The sequence below is a fragment of the Amblyomma mixtum genome, chromosome 2, assembly GCF_055824585.1.
Source record: "Amblyomma mixtum isolate Tamu chromosome 2, ASM5582458v1, whole genome shotgun sequence".
Classification (NCBI taxonomy): Eukaryota; Metazoa; Arthropoda; class Arachnida; order Ixodida; family Ixodidae; genus Amblyomma; species Amblyomma mixtum.
The window spans coordinates 321512785-321529174 of record NC_143013.1 but is presented as its reverse complement, the minus strand read 5'-3'; the positions used below and the strand labels follow the sequence as shown (position 1 = coordinate 321529174).

Below are 16390 nucleotides of genomic sequence, written 5' to 3'. Positions count from 1 at the left end.
AAAGTTTCACTTGTTTATTTTGTTTCTGAACACAAAGGTAAGAAAATCAGTGAGCAAGAGCACCCATGGGGTCCCAGGCAGGTAGCACCTTGGGCTCTTTTGAATTCGCGGCTATTACGTCCGCAGGCAGGTACTTCTTGTCCACAACCACTTCAAACACAAATTCTTTGAACCAGTCCCTGGTCATCGTGAAAAACCCTGTACAAAAAAAGAAAAAACATTTGTTTGAAAGCACAATGTGTCTAGGGTCATATGTGATTGAGCATGTTGGCTATGTATTACGAAGTAATTATGAAGGAAGGAATGAAATGCGATTCTCTCCATGGACACAACATTCACCTTTTATAAAATAAACTCCAGTGGTCACTAGCGCAATGTTTTGCAGTGTTAGCTGCTCTTAGCGCATATACCTGCATTGCGGCACCGGGGCTGTCTGCAAGCACTAGCTCACAGTGCAGTGGTTTTCACGAACAGATGATGAAGTTCAATCTTTGGTACTAAAAGAAAACCAGCGGAGAGGAAAAAGGACACCTAAATGCAAGTTGGATGTGGGTGTTAAGATGCAAGAGCAAGCTGCCAAGGAGCTTCCACAGTCCACCAAAAAGCAAGACAAGGAAATAGTCCACAACCTAAAATTCAGGAGAAATTGGATGCACACAGAAAACAAAAAAATTATGCCCTGAAGATGCTGCAGCAAAAGACAGGCTATAAGCAATCAGCATTCGAAGAAACAACCAGGTGTCAAGAAAGTTCTGGAACTACCGGAAGGCACTTGGTACAAACTGAAGAAACGAGTTGGCGCAAAGGATAACGAAGGCAGCTTATTGGGAAATCATGCGGCCTGAGAGTTACTAGTGAGAAAGCATTATACGGCTCATGCGAACAAAAAGCCATCGCCGGAAGTTGTCCGCAGACCGTGTCCGCAGGAATCACAGCGATGGCATCAATGGCTGACCCGAATGTGGTGGCAGCATTCCCAACTATATTCCCCCCCAAAATTTTGATACAGCTTTTTTTTTTTTTTTTGTACAGCCTTCTGGATGTTGTGGTAGCATTTGAGAAGGATTTGGACCGATGACATTTGCGCCTTCAATTGCATGCTTTCTCATCCTTTGTTAAAGGTGCACTGAAGAGGAATCTGAACTCATCTTTTTGCCGCGGGAACTCAATCTACTTATTCCGAGCATTTTTAGAAACTTCGATTTATTGCTCTATGTGGCCGTTTCCCTAATTAAATCGAATTAACGTCTGGTTCCCGCCTTTTTTTTTAATTCTCCCCGTACGATGGGTGGAGTCGACCAACGCGTGGAGTTCCTTTCACCTAGTCCCGTGGCGGCTTGCTGCTCTGCCATCGGCGGAGTAATACGTAATAATCCGTAGTAGCAAATAGTCTGCGCATATTTTTATTTCTGCGGGCTCATTTTGAGGCTATATTATCTGCGAATGAAACTATTTATTCATGGACACCTAAAAACAAAATAAAGCGAAAGCAAAGCCTCGACGGAGCTGGCTGAAAGGCACTCCACGCATTGGTCGACTCCATCCACCGTACGGGGAGAATTCAAAAAATAAAGGGGGGAGCTGGACGTTAATTCGATTTAATTAGGGAAATCGGCCACACAGGGCAATAAGTCGCAGTTTCTCAGAATGCTCCGAACATGTAGATCCAGTTCCTGTGGCAAAAAGACGAGTTCAGAGTTCAATTCAGACGAGTTCAAAGCCAGGTCCAAAGCTCGTTTGTCCATGCGCCTCACTTTATATTCGGAACCAAACAAGGAACATAGTGCAAATTTTTTCTCACTCTCCTTCAAGATTACCACAGTGAGCCCACCACGCTCGTGAGCTGAGAGGAAAAACCAACCTTTCAACAACCTTTGGCCATCGAGGCGAAGCACGCAACCACTTCTGCACGAAAGGCAGTATGCGTTAGAACACTACCGGGAGGCTGCCTGCAGAATGCTGCAGACTCTTTATTCTCACCTTGTGGTATCAAATTTTTGCCGCAGAAAATTAGGGGCCTTAGCATAACATAGGCAGAAGCAGGAAGCGTCCATCTCTACAGCTTGCAATGAACAAAAAATGTAATGCTCAAGAGGACAAAACTGAAAATGTACCTTTTTCCCCTGTGTCATCACCCCACGAGTTTTCAACCCGGAACTTCACAGGTTTGCCATCAGCCTAAGGGAACCAAAGCAATGAAACAATTAAGACAAACCTCAGCAACATAAACAGTGCACTGGTGCAATGGTTAGTTAGTTTATTGGGGTTTAACGTCCCAAAGCGACTAAGGCTATGAAAGACACCATAGTGGAGGGCTCCGGAAATTTCGACCACCTGGAGTTCTTTAACGTGCACTGACATCGCACAGTACACGGGCCTCTAGAAGTTCTCCTCCTAAGAAATTCCAGCCGCCGCGGCCGGGATCGAACCCGCGTCTTTTGGGTCAGCAGCCGAGCACCTTAACCACTGAGCCACCGCGGCGGCGCACTGGTGCAATGGTATTAGAATGTTAACACCGAAGGCTAAGCAGTTTTGAGCTCAGTATAAAAAGCCTGCACAGACGATTTCACTTGCAAGGATAAGTTATTTCATTAAAATTTACAAAAACTCTCTCACTTGGCATTTCAGTGAAGTGGGAATGGCACAAAATAACTTCATGAAGTGAACAGCACAATCTGACACTACAAACACAGTAGGATGAAGAAGGAGACCGCGCTGTTCATTTCATGATGCTTTATAACCAACTTGCCTGCCGAATATAATTACAATTATACTCCACCTCAGATGATTCCTCTGAACAAAGTGGACTAACACCATTCTTGCTTCAAGATAACGAATTCTGCTACCTGCTAAATTAGATAGTACAGCGACTGACCCCCAAGGGACGGTGGTCTAAGTTCAAGTCCCGGACCAGCATGAATTTTTCTTAGACTGTGAAGATCTTGAAAAAGTTGTATAGCTTCTACTTGTAGCCATACAACTGTGGCTATGTAGGAGTTTGCTCGTCAGCAAGTACTCACTTGATTAAAATCTACTTTACAATGGAGACTCCCTGACACAATGAAGGTTAACATTCAATCTTGCAATTTTGCATAGCTCAAACAATGGCTTCTCAGTTCCAACTGAAGAGTTAATTTGCTTCAAATAAATTCAAATGCAAGTACCTTAAGTGATTTCAGGGCATATTTATCCTTTTTATGACATAATTGGGCATTTTTAAAACACACAAGAACAAAGTGCACTGAAGTACAAAATACAACTTCAGAAATACCGAATTGACTCTAATATGAATGGAAAACAGTGATTACTATAGTCTGATACAACTTAAGTCTGCAGTGAAGCTTAAACCATATTTAGGGCCGCCGCACAGAATTCCTCCCCGACAAAAAGTAGTCAGTTAAAACTTTCCTTGTCATCTAAACAAGAAGGCAATCACAAAAAAAAAATATAAGCTCCAAAATTTTGATGTCTAACATTAAAAAGCTGATTTCATTTACTGTTTTGAGTGGCCAGCGGAGTAATACAAGACTCCGTGGGCCATGGCCCAATGTTGACAACTGCTGTTTTTCCTTAGTTGTGTCCTGCTACAGGGATGTTCGAATATTCGAAATTTCGAATACGCACCAAATATGTTTGATATTCGATTCGTATTCATATTCGAGAAATTGATATTTGAGAATTTCCAAATACCCGCCAGCAATCTTATACCGCGCCGACTTTCAGAAATTAGACCGAGGCAAAACGACAATATCTGTCAAACTATCCAACGATCAAGTTTGAAGTTCCAAGAAAACAATACAAAGGTCCTATTCCCTTTCTTCTCCGTAGTTTTTCTCCTGAACAGATCGCATTCCAAGGCCGCTAGGCTTGACCTTGTGTGAAATTCTGCAAGTGGGCTTTCCCATATATCACAAGTGCTGTGAACAAGATGGCCTAGGACCTACTTCTAACAATCTCATCGTGAAAGCATGCCTTTTTTTTTTTTAATCCTTCCATAATATGTTACACACTTAGTAATGTCCACACCCATGGCATTTGTCCTGTTGCCTTTGTAACTCTCTTAAAGTCAAATCCACCATCTCATTTTTGTCAACTATGATATGTGACAAAGCCCACTTGCGGAACTTTACATGTGGCTGCCAAAGGGGTGAGGCGAGGTGTCACAGCAGGCCAACGATTATGTAAAAATCCTGCCTATTGCATCGTGCATTGTAACCCGTGCACCTCTTAAGTGGACGGAATGGCCGGCATGACAACGATTGGAAGGCCCCTGTCGCTAGGCCAAAAATGGCCGCGTAGTTTCAGTTTCTAGCAGTTTGTATGGGCAAGCTGTCAGCCCGCGCAAATGCTGTTAGTCCAACCTCAGCCCACGCAAACGCCGGTAGTCCAAGCCCTGCTCCGTGCTGCTTTCTAATGGTGACTAGAACGTTTCTGGTCATTCCTTTTTTCTTTTTAGAATCTTTTTGATGGACACTGGCCATTCCGACGCCAATGTCCATCACCCTCGCTTACGTTCGAGTTGTTCTTCCAGCATGCCGAAACTGGGCGCTCATCACTGGCTTATAGGTGTTTGAGCCGAAGCGGTGGCCTCGAAGTGAAGCATGCGCCTCACATCTGGGAGGTGCTAGGTTCGATCCTCAGTGCCGCTGGGTACCCACCGGTTCTCTAATGGGTACAAGATTTCCCCCGGCCTGGTGCTCGGCTCTTCTGGGGATTGAACAAAGCACCTCCCAAATGAGAGGCACATCTTGAGGCTTTACTGCATTTTCACATTTTCAGCAGATTTTTTTTTTTTAAGGGGCCGCGGGAATTTCTAAATTGACCATTGGGTAACCCGGGCATTTCTTCCGGTCCCTTGAACACTGAATTAGAGAGGTTTTACTAGCCATCTCGTTATTTTTTGTTGCCAGTCATTTCATGGATTTCATTTTGCAAGGCCACATTGCAGGTTGGCTACTGTTATGCAGTCGGATAAAGTAGTATACATTTCTGTGTGCACATCATGTTTTTTTTATACGATGCTGAGTCAGTCTAGCTTTCTTTATTTCAGTTGCAAAGACCATACACTATTTTGAAAAAAAAAAAAAATAAACAAGGGCAAACAACATTTTCTTGTTTATCATTTTCTGAAAATTTTCTTTTCTACTGAAGAGATCGATATTCAAAGCCAATTTTTCTTCATATTTGTATTCAATTCGTATTCGAAAATTTCAATATTTGCACACCCCTAGAGATTTCCTGCCTAGCAATGCATATACATTAACAAATGTGACTGCCACATGCAATCCTTAAACCAAAACTACTGAAAGCTAGCACTCCAGACGTGCTACTCATCTGTGACAAATACTAAGACGATTTTGAATACATACCAAGCATTCAGTTCAAAACTCAGTTCTTGCAATGCATATGAATATAGACAAATGTAGTTAGATCATTTACAATTGAAGACTATTTCTCTATACAAAGAAACAAAAAAACATGAGTTTTCTCAGGAATACACACACTTATGCCACAAGGCCTAAAAATTCAAACTACTTACATCCAGGGACACTCCAGTAATGAGCATGGCATGGCCCATGCAGGATTCTCCATAGATGAGGCGGTCTGCTCTTGACATAGTTAGTGTGAAAGTGGTACCAAAGAGTGCTTCATAATCAAAGCTGAAAGGAGAAAAATGGTTATCAGACAATGGCCAAGGACAATGTGTTCCCTTCAACAATCACAATAACAAACTATTTGTTATGGCGTACAACTCATGAGAGAGAGAATACTATATACTACATATCAAATAAAGCTTATGGGATGTACAGAGGGCCACAAGTCCCAGAATATATCTGGGCGAAACCGATCACTCATTCCATTAAAAATCATAGTACAAGAAGTTCCACACAGTACACACCAAAATATCTCGATTTCACATAAAAATATGGATACGGAGCTTCCTTTTGGTGTGGGCAGCAACAGCGGGACACAAAAGTAGCATTTACAGGCACAGCGCAATGGAAACTGTTTTGTAGGACAATAATTTTTCACAAAAAGATGATTGGGGTATGAGCAGTACCCTCATCCCACACTTCACCTGTTCTGTCTGTTTCATTCCCCTGTTCGTCTTTGTGCATAAATACTGTGCACCTCATGCATTCATGACTTATGAACAGTAAAATCATCGTGCATTACATTAAAAATAGTAAAAGACCTGCAAAACTTTCCGTCCAGACCAGAACTTAAGCTGAAATACGAGCAGAGTGCAGCTTTGCTCATCTAAAAAATGACGATGTCAAAGATAGAAACAAACGCAGATATGGTCACTGTTTCCATATTATGTGAAAGACCGCATGACATGCATGCAAACCCCCATATTGACCGAGCTGTGTGAATGTGCCCCTTTACCAGAAGTAACCGAGCAGCAGGTTTTTGCATCTGAACCGCATAACGGAGCCTTTACGGCACCCCTAAAAGCCGAAAGGTGTCAGAACGTGAGGACAAGGGTTCACCTCACTCTACACAGATTCATAGCTTAAGGGCTGCCATGAGTGCTTCGCTACGCGGCTAAGAAACAAACCCCTGCTGCCCGGTTACTTTTGGCAGGGACGGCACCTGCATGGCCTGGAGGCAGTGTGAGACTCAAACCAAGAGCCGGGGATTCGATTCCCAACTAATCACCCCAACTTTCTTTCCAGTGCAATTCATTTACTTCATGTACTCATATGTCCTAATGATGTTCGAGTCATGTTGCGACCTTCTAATCACCAGTTTTCTAATGTTTTAACCACTTTTTACGCAACAGCGTAAGGAGCTTGTTATGTTGAAAACCTGGCATTGCCCGACGTCCAGCATCAATCACAAAAAAATCTGAGAATTCCTGAAATCAGAATATAGAAAAATAAAACAGCCAGCATTGGGGCTCGAACTTGGGCCCTCTGCATGCCAGGTGGGCACGCAACACATAGGCCAAAAGGGTCGTTGGCACCTAGTAAACACGTTGTGGTGTGTATGACTTCGTAACGTATGATGTCATGACCCTCTTGACCAATCAAGCTTTTCCGCACACACCAGCGAGGATGCCAACTACACCGGATCCTGTAATGAATGGAACGCCTAACGCTATCCACATTAAAAAAAGTGGCAGCTGAGTTGCACCCCAAACAGCAGCATATAAGCTCCCAAGTCTGCCAGGATTCCATGACCAGAGATGCCACCACTGCAGCTTCAGTGGAAAGCATGCAAAGGGTCAGGAATACCCTCTACCACTGATCCCAACCAGCTAGCGATGTACCAAGATGTTCCTAAAAGCACACACAACCCCCACTCTTCTTGTCCAGCATGCGCACACTTGCTGCAAGGACATATCATGAGTGCACGACTGCTTGCCCCAACGTCATACGCTGACGCTTCATGACTGGACGTTAAAGGGTCCATGAAAAGGGGGTTTGAGGTTGGCTAAAAATGCCTGCATTATGTAGAGTGTAGGTCGCTCATTATGTATTATGTATAGTGTAGTCATTATGCCAGTAGTAATTAGTATTATGTATAGTCATTATGTAGAGTGTAGGTTAATGACGCATGCAAGACCTCAAAGGAGTCACTAGTTTACAGTACATTTTAAAAAATTCCCGCAACCGTGCTTTGCGGCGACTAACGGTGCTGGGTTTTGGCATGACCCTGTGCGCAATGCGTCATGTAGCGCTTGTTAGGTCGGCAGCAGAGAGCTATCATATTAGTTCGCTATGCCAGCTCTTCCACACATCATGCAGCTACCATGGCCACATCCAGTCAGCTGCATTAGGGAAGAGTTGCGCCGGTTGTTCGACCAAGGTGAGGCTCATCGGCGGTGGAAAGCTGTGCGTGCTGCCAAAGTCAGAATCCAGAGCTGCCTCCGTTTAGTATTACATGTTCCACATGCGGTCGCATACAGTTTAAGTACCACAGCAGCTGCACTAAAAATTCGCATTGGGAAGCGTAATCATCGCCTAATTTCTTTTTTCTCATTTACTGCAATTACTTCGCAGCACAAAACTTCAGTGTCCATGCAAGACCTGCCTGCCTCTGTACGGAGCAAGAACCTTAATTCAGCATCAGAGTGAATATTTCTGAACACACAAGAGCCTTAGAGCACAATGTGACTACTGTGGATAGCACATGATACAATGATGCCAATAAGACATTTGGTCAAAACCCTTGTTCTGACCTCTCACTTCTACCACATCCTCAAATTAAGTTGCACCATGAATAACAAGCGTTAAAAGAGGTTTAAAATCATGAGTTATCTGAAAACATTGGTCGGGAATATGTACTAGACATCCACTAATTTTCGTGCGGTGTCTTCAGCTTTCTGCAAAGGAATACCATGTAGTCAGAAGGCACATTTTCAGGCAGATATCAGGTCTAACCCAACTTTTAAGAAATCTGTTTGGGGTGCAAGAATCGGTAAAATCTGGTTTCAACTGAAAATGAACAGCCCTATAAATACAAGGAAATTGTTCCAAACTACAAAAACTTGGTTGGACTACTTACAAGTCTGTGTCAAAGATGCCCCGCTTTATCTCGCATCTCTTGACAACTTCACAGCCAAACCACACAGGCTGAAAAGATAAACAGCAAGTTGGCAAATGAACATCCCATGTGATGGAAAACGAGGCCACCAGGTTAACCAATGTGCAGTAGATCCACAGCACAGGAGCGTTAGCGCTCACCAGACAACTACAAAGCAAACCTACAGTGATAATCCATGTAACACCACTTTAACGGCACACCTTCACAACCAGCTGATGTGGCCACAGGAGAGGGATAATCCAGTTGTCCTGCATTATGTGTAGGGCCCGGAAATTTAGGCACTAAAGAACCCCGAAAAAGGCAGGCATCTAGGCTCTAAAAAATGCCGAAATAGGCGCTGTAAAGCAGAAATAGGCGCCTTAAATAATACTCTTTATTCATAAGTACAAGATTCGCCAGTCAATCACGGAGCGCACGCAGTCCTCAACTGAAGCAATAAAGCGCATTCTCAGGTTTTCGAACTTGAAGCGCCTTCGGTTTTCGCTAAGCATAGCTTTCTACTTTGAAAGGCTTCTTTCGACGTCACATGAAGTTAGTGGCGCGAACCTAAAACATGAGTTGATAAGGGCTCAGGCCTTCAGGTGATGTGGCCGTATCGTCTCCGCGTAGAAGGTCTCTGACTTGGGAAATTGTTTCTAGGCATCTATTTTTTCTATCAATTGTTGCATTTTCGTAGAAGCAGTAGCGCCCTTTACTTCCAGTCCCCGAAGTGCTGCTGGTACTTCTGCCACTACCTTCAATGATTCATCTATTCAGTGTCCAGCCTTTTCCAACTTTGTGATCCTTTCCGTCAGAGTTGAGTAGTTTGCGCTAATGTATGTCAGGCCTCTTTCCAAACTCGCCTCTTGGTACACTTCGAGAAAAACATTTCGTCACACTATGTTCACGCTACACTTCGAGAAAAACGTTCGGCGAGACCCGCGCCTTTTGTGAGTGCATAGGCGCGCTCCTTTCATCATACTTAGACAGATGTCTCAAAATTGAAAAACGGCACCGAGGACCGAAATGCCGGATTTAGGCATTTATAGGCAAAAACTACGGTTAAATAGTAAGTATTTCTTAAAAAATGACAAAAAGGCAGGCAAGTGCAAAAATCCCGCGTTTAGGCATTTATAGGCATGTTTAGGCAAATGTCTAAAGTTCCGGGCCCTAATTATGTGACTAGGAGGCCCCGTAGGCCACAAGCAGCTGAGAGAATGACAGTCAAAGGTAGAACAGCTGCTTCTGCTTCAAAACCTAGCGGCCAGTTTTCTAGCTGTAGGCACGACATTTGCCATGTTGGTGGTTGCGCACGCGCATCCACTGCAGCATTTAGGTAACTCTACGGTGACCTGTAAAATTTGCGTGTATTTCACCTCTCGTCACAGATCATTTTTGTCCAACCCGTAAAACTGGATGACTGAGTGGATATGCCATGAACTGCAGGAAACAGAAAACAGTGGGCAGGCTGAAAAGGTTCCACTTTGTGAGAACATCAACTCGCAAGAATGCGGAGGGCACTGGCGTGTTGTGTGACGTACAGGACAGCTGCTGCACGTTGAATTCACCGATATCATGCTTGCCTTGTGCATGGCTACAGTTTGCCAACAGACGAAGAGATTAGAGCATACAAATCAATGACAGTGTGCAAATGCTTGACAAGCGGGCGAGACTAATGAGCCGTACTGTGGGTGCTGACGGCCAAAGTGCCGTTTTTGGAAAGGCGATTAACTCGACATGTCTGTTCACTTAGCTAGCTCAACTTATCTCTCTCTGCTGAAAGTGACGTGTTACTACTGAATTTAGCAGAATCACTGCACACTGCGTTGCTGCGAACCGGCCTGGATTACAGGTCTTCTGCATCTGAAGCAGCGATACATTGCTCGTCAAAACTGCAAAACCTTCTTGCTGCATCTGCTGTTCGTGCTACGAGCGCATGACGGTATTTGCTCAATCATTCTATCATATTAATAAGGCAGCTATGAAGCTCTGTCTTTCTGCTGAAACACAGTCTGTGAGGCTTCAGCAAATCGCGGACTACAGCCGCTCGAAATATGAGTTTCTGCGGCGCCAGTTTTGGAATTTTAGTAATCAATAATGTGCTGTGTATCCACGCTGTCTACTGCACGAGTAGCAGAGAGTTATCAACTGGTATTAAAAGCTGAAAGTTGTGTCCATTCTTGTGTGCAGTGCAGCCGGCCAGTTTTTCTGCTGAGTTGTGGATAGGGTGGCCACTGAACAGGCAGCTTGGTTTTATATCACAGCACAGAATTTGGTAGCAAACAATGCACACAAAGCATTACACAGAAAAAAGTGGACATTGATGCATTTAACAATGTGCAAAGATATTATGGATCGCTGACAACATATGCTTGGTACCTCATGCCATACTTGACACTGTGCAAGCTGATGCGAAACGACCGCCAACATGGCGCGCTAGCTGTGACGTCGCTTGCGCCATCTGGTAGCACGGCCTCAGTGAATACCTTCTATTAACAGGGGTCATATTAACGAGGTGCGACTATTACAATCTATTATTCTCTAGTTTGCATTGTGTACAATTCTTAATTTAGTTAATACTTAACAGCACTCATCTGGTATATGGCCCCCGAATAAGCCAGACGTTCATGACACGCACTTCTACGATTCAGCACCCTCGCCAATTGGCCAGTCTCTTTCCTGTCCTACTGCCAAGATGCTGCCCCTGCCATCACCAATGTCAATTATCCTGAAAGAGGCCATCCAGCCTCAAGACCGAATGATTGGAGCCTGAAAAATTGTTCAGCTGTCAGCTAGTTATGTGTAAAACATCTGCAAGGACCAACTGGATTCTTAATGCCACAAATGTCTCACATCAGCACAGTTTCAACATCATTGGGCTTTCCATATGAGAGTTCTAATCGCAGCAGGTTTTCTTCAATTTCGTAATCCTGAATGCTGCACACATGCATGGAAAACGTCATCTGGAATAAAAATAGCCCTTCCTTCGTTATGAACACATACCTCATTGCTCTTAACTGAGTCGACAATGGACTGCAAGAACACATCCATCGGCTGGTTGTTGTAGATGGTTGCAGCACCTCCAACCACGTTGCCCAGGCAGTCAACAGTGTAGGTGTCACCAAAAGGGTTTGATGGCCGGGTGTCATTCACCAAACACACCTTCAGGAAAATAAAAATAAAATGAATCAATGTCACATCCTCGAGAAGCACTGAGTGCTGTGACAAGTGCACAGAAGAAATGTGATGTGGCTTGAGCACATGGCATTCCAGCCAGTACTATCTCTACAATATTGAAAGGGAAAGATGACATCCTCCGTGCCACTTCGTTGGGGAATCTCTCGCGCAAAAAAACGCTGAAGGCTACTCCCCAAGGCAAAATCCCTCTTCGCATGGTTTATGGATTTGCAGGCGAAGAATATTCCCGTGAGTGGAGACCTGCTCCAACAAAAAGCTCGCTCTTTCGCGTGCTTGCTGGGCGACAACGAATTCAAGGCAAGTCCAGTCTGGCTGTCGCGCTTCAAAGAACGACACGGCATCGTCGGGAAAGTGCTCAGCGGTGAAGCGAGCAGCGTAAGCATGGCTGTAGTCGGCGACTGGCAGTCTGAAAACGTGCCCGACATACTGGAAAAATATGCCCCCAGCGACGTCTACAAAGCCAATGAGAGCGGTCTCTTCTACCAAATGCTGCCTAAAAAAACACTCGCCCTGAAGGGGTGGGCGTGCCACAGCGGCAAACACAGCAAGCAAAGGCTGACTCTTTTGCTGTGCGTCAACATGGACGGTACCGACAAACGAGACCCGCTTGTCATCGGAAAGAGTGCGAGGCTGTGATGTTTTAAAGGCACCAAAAAGCTTCCTGTGAAGTATTCTGCCAACTTAAGAGGGTATGAGGGGATCGAAGGCAACTTTTCTATTTTTCGACTTAGAGTGATGAAATGTGGCAGACTGGCTTAGCATAGCATCAAGCAATCAGGTATAAAGTTTCACAATGACAGCTTCAGTAGTTTCCCTTTTATCATTGTTTATATGTTGTCCCCATGTTGCTTGCTTGTGGAAAGCCTAGCGTGACAAAAAAACAAGCTACAGGTCTGTAAATGCTTTTAATATTTACTGATAAGTGTGGTGTAAGTCAAGACTCTCTTAATTTTTTTTTTAAGATTTCTCTGCTCTTTTTTTTTAAAGTACACAATATGCACCTTCTTTTATGTTTGGAATGTATCATGCTCTAATTACCATGTACTAAAAACATGCAAGGCTAAATGGTAAGTCTGAGACTGTCTTAACGCAGACCACATTTCAGTGGTCACAACAAAACTAACGGGGTAAAAATCCATGCACCCATGGCTGCGCTACGCTTTCCACGAGCAAGGTATTAAGCTCAAAACAAACTTTCGAGAAAACAAGCCTGAAAGTTCTAAGCTAGCACACACTGTCTGTGTGTAGATGCCGACAAATATATTTACTTGGAGCGCTTAAAGTTTATTTTTCGGTGAAATATTTCAGTACAACATAGAAACATAGAAACAGTGTTGGAGATGCCAAAAAGTACTTTTCAAAAATCAACTTTTTTCGCAATTTTTGCGATCTGATCCCCACATCCACCTTAAAGGCTTGGATGTCGCGTGCCATTTTCGCTACATGGCTCAAGGAATTTGGCAGCGACATGTGTCGCCAGAAAAGGAAAGTGTGCCTGTTATTAGATAACTGCACGGCCTACTAGGAGGCAGAGGTCGAGCTGACCAGCGTGGAGCTTCGTTACTTCCCCCCAAACGAAACGTCCGTGGTTCAGCCCTTGGATCAAGGAATAATTAATAGCGTTAAGTGCGCATATAAGCGTCGCGTCGTCGACAGAATTCTCAACCTGGAGCTGAAGCGAGAGACGAAAATAGATATTTTTATGTCGGTTGAGATGGTGGTGGCGGCTTGGAAAGCATTGAGGCAGTCGATAATTGTCAACTGCTTCAGGACTGCCGGTGTCGGTACACTAGGCCTCGAAACTGCCGAAGCTGGTCCGGACTGCGCGAGAGCCGTGCATGAGGATGAAGACGCCTGGTAACACCTTCGCTCAGTGGATGAAGTGCCCATAGGCATAAGTGTCTCCGACTATGTGAACGCCGAAGCAAACACAGTCACAACGAAAGTTTTGACTGATGCCTTTTGTGCGCTGATTCTAAATATGTCATTTAATTTTATGTAAAACAATTCCTTGAGCACTTATCCACTTTTTATGCTAGTATTTTGTGGAGAGTTTTGAAGAAAATTTGCTGCGGGAAACTCGCTGAAATGTATGCCATTGGGTTCTCTTGACACCAAAGAATACAATAAGGGTAAAATGGTCTTCCTGCCTATCATAGAACTTAAGTTATAGAGTTTTGAAGTTGTCGCTTCAGAAATGAGAAGGAAAGTGTGTATTCCTGCTTCTGAAGTGGCAGCTTCAGTACCCTATTACTCAAGTTCTGTGAGAGCCAGGATGATAATTTTACCCTTATTGCATTCCTTGGTGTCAAGAGAACCCAATGGCATACATTTCAGCAAGTTTCCTGCAGCAAATTTTCTTCAAAACTCTCCGCAAAATACTAGCATAAAAAGTGCATAAGTGCTCAAGGAATTGTATTACATGAAATTAAATGATATATCTAGAATCAGCGCACAAAAATATATGTGCCCTGTAAATTTCATAACAATGACTAAATTAATAAAATTTTCTTTTCAAGACCAGTGTCCCCCCTTAAATCGAGTTTTAACTGTAGTTTATTTGCAAACACCATACACCATTTTGAAAAAAAGAAAAATAGGCCAACAGGGTTTATAGTTTTCTGAAAGATACTTTTTCTTGCTGAACAATATTAGATGTTCGATTAGATATTCGTAGCAATTTTTCATCATATTCGTATCTGAAAATTTCAATATTTGCACACGCCTATTAGTTACAAATAAGAAAAAACAAATTACTGCCTGGACCAGCTCCCCTTTTTCAAGAAAGCAAATGGTAACCCACAACACGTAGGTGAAATTGTGCCATACCTTGTCATCAAAGTTGAACACTGCCTTTACGTGCTTCTCATAAAACTCTAGTGGAGTAATTGGCCCCAGCTGGTTGTAGGTCTTGTTCTTGTCGTAGTACTCCCAAGTGAAAGTAGCCGGCGGCGTTCCCAGGCAAATTGATGCAATACGATACACCTGGATATGACAAGCCAAAGGAATAAGAGTTTCCTCCATGGCAAGCAAGCAATAGAGGGGCAGACTGATAGAGCACCCATTTGGATGTAAAATGTTGTGGCCAACAGAGCGCCTTTGATAACACTTCTTTTATTAAATACCTCTTCAAATGAGAAAGAGAAGATGGTCCTGCGCAAGTGGGTTAGCATTAGACCTGTGCCAAAGCTGCCATGCTGAAGTGGCATTGACTACGATGAGAATGTCAAGTGTCACTGAACACTGCCTACACCCGAAGTGAGGTGTGGAAATGCAAGAGGCTACCGTATTTACACAATTGTAAGCTCACCTATTTTTTAAAATTAGAAACTCCGGAGTTGGGGGGGTCAACCTACAATCGAAACCAAAGCAAGGCATGATCAATAAAGGCGAGACAAACGAGATATCATGGACGCTACAAAATGGTTGCAATTTTATGTTTGCTCTACGGCTCTACACAGTGCCAGTCTGCTATTCTGTACACTTGTTGGAAAGAATTTTCAATTTTTTTTTTCTTTCAAACTGCACACTTGGTGCTCAGGGAAGTGTCAATAGTTGAGGGAAGGGACACTGTTCCAATCACGGCTACACCGCCACTCGGAACGGCAGCACTTCAAGGGAGTGTCGGCAGCTGATGGAAGAGCCGACACTGCTCAAGCATAGTTTCTTTTTGGCTCAGTTTGACGCATTCAACTTGACTGCCGGCCACGTTTTACCATTTTTACTGTCGTGCTTCGTGAATAATAATTAGTGCTCCATGTCCAGTAAGCGTTCAGTGCTCATTCATGGCTATATTCAAGACGGCTGTCATTCTTTGCACCGAAGAACTGAACTGTGCACCTGGCCGCAAGTGTGGAGTTTCGGGACAGATGACGCGGTTGATTGCGAAGTGTGAGAGTTTGCTGGATGACTATGCAAGTAAAGCAGTGTGGTGCAAACACGACTGCTTCACTGTTTAAAAGTTCCAGGGACAATACCTCACTAACACCGGAGCATAACATTTTTCTGATCAGAGGGCGGTCAGGGGCCTTTCAAGTACTGCAACAGTTTCAGTGAAAATGTAACATGCACCTTCATGGAAAGGAAATTAAAAAGCATTAATTTAATTTAGAAGAGCATGACTGGCATAATAATCACTTCCCTTAGCACAAGCATAATTTCATGAACAACAAAGCTCTGACAGAACCTTTAAATTAAAACATGCACAAATATGCAAGCATCCCTTGAAAACCACTCACAGTTTCCATCATGTGCTCTATGGTAGACTGAATGTCGGCATCGGAGCATCCTTTTGCCAAGAGTGCATACAGGTCCCGTGCAAATTCCCGCAACTGCAAAGCAAGAATGAATACGGTGAATCTGTGGTAAATGGGTAACCCCTTGGCCACAGATTAACACAAACACAATTGTCCAGTTGAGCAGGGAACGAGTTTGAGTGAGTTGGTAATCCATGGTCAAGAGGAAATCGTAGCTTGCAAATCAAGAACACACGCAAGATGAGAGATGGAAAAACAAGAATTTGTCCCGTGTCCTCTCCTGTCCATCCCGTTTTCCACCTGTGTGCTACGATTTCCTCTTAAACCACCAGGCATGGTCAGCACAGGCATTGTGGACTTGACTTTCATAATCATCATAAGCTTGGGAAGATTGCTTGTTCACT

The 16390-nt window shown here is 43.8% G+C and overlaps 1 protein-coding gene across 4 annotated transcripts in view; it reads right to left on the bottom strand.

The window, feature by feature from the left end:
* Positions 1-16390, bottom strand: part of LOC149365167 (bleomycin hydrolase) — a 32481-nt gene continuing 16091 nt past the window's right edge. For 3 of the 4 annotated variants that reach the window (XM_089575268.1, XM_089575270.1, XM_089575271.1), the window contains 7 exons: positions 15969-16061; positions 14560-14715; positions 11536-11694; positions 8515-8582; positions 5540-5660; positions 2115-2178; positions 1-198 (listed from right to left, as the gene is read on the bottom strand). In XM_089575268.1, coding sequence (XP_089431394.1) covers positions 47-198; positions 2115-2178; positions 5540-5660; positions 8515-8582; positions 11536-11694; positions 14560-14715; positions 15969-16061 — 813 coding nt within the window. In that variant the 3' untranslated portion in view covers positions 1-46. Of the gene's footprint in view, positions 199-2114; positions 2179-5376; positions 5457-5539; positions 5661-8514; positions 8583-11535; positions 11695-14559; positions 14716-15968; positions 16062-16390 lie in introns of those variants that run through there. The other variant, XM_089575269.1, reaches the window with a different exon arrangement.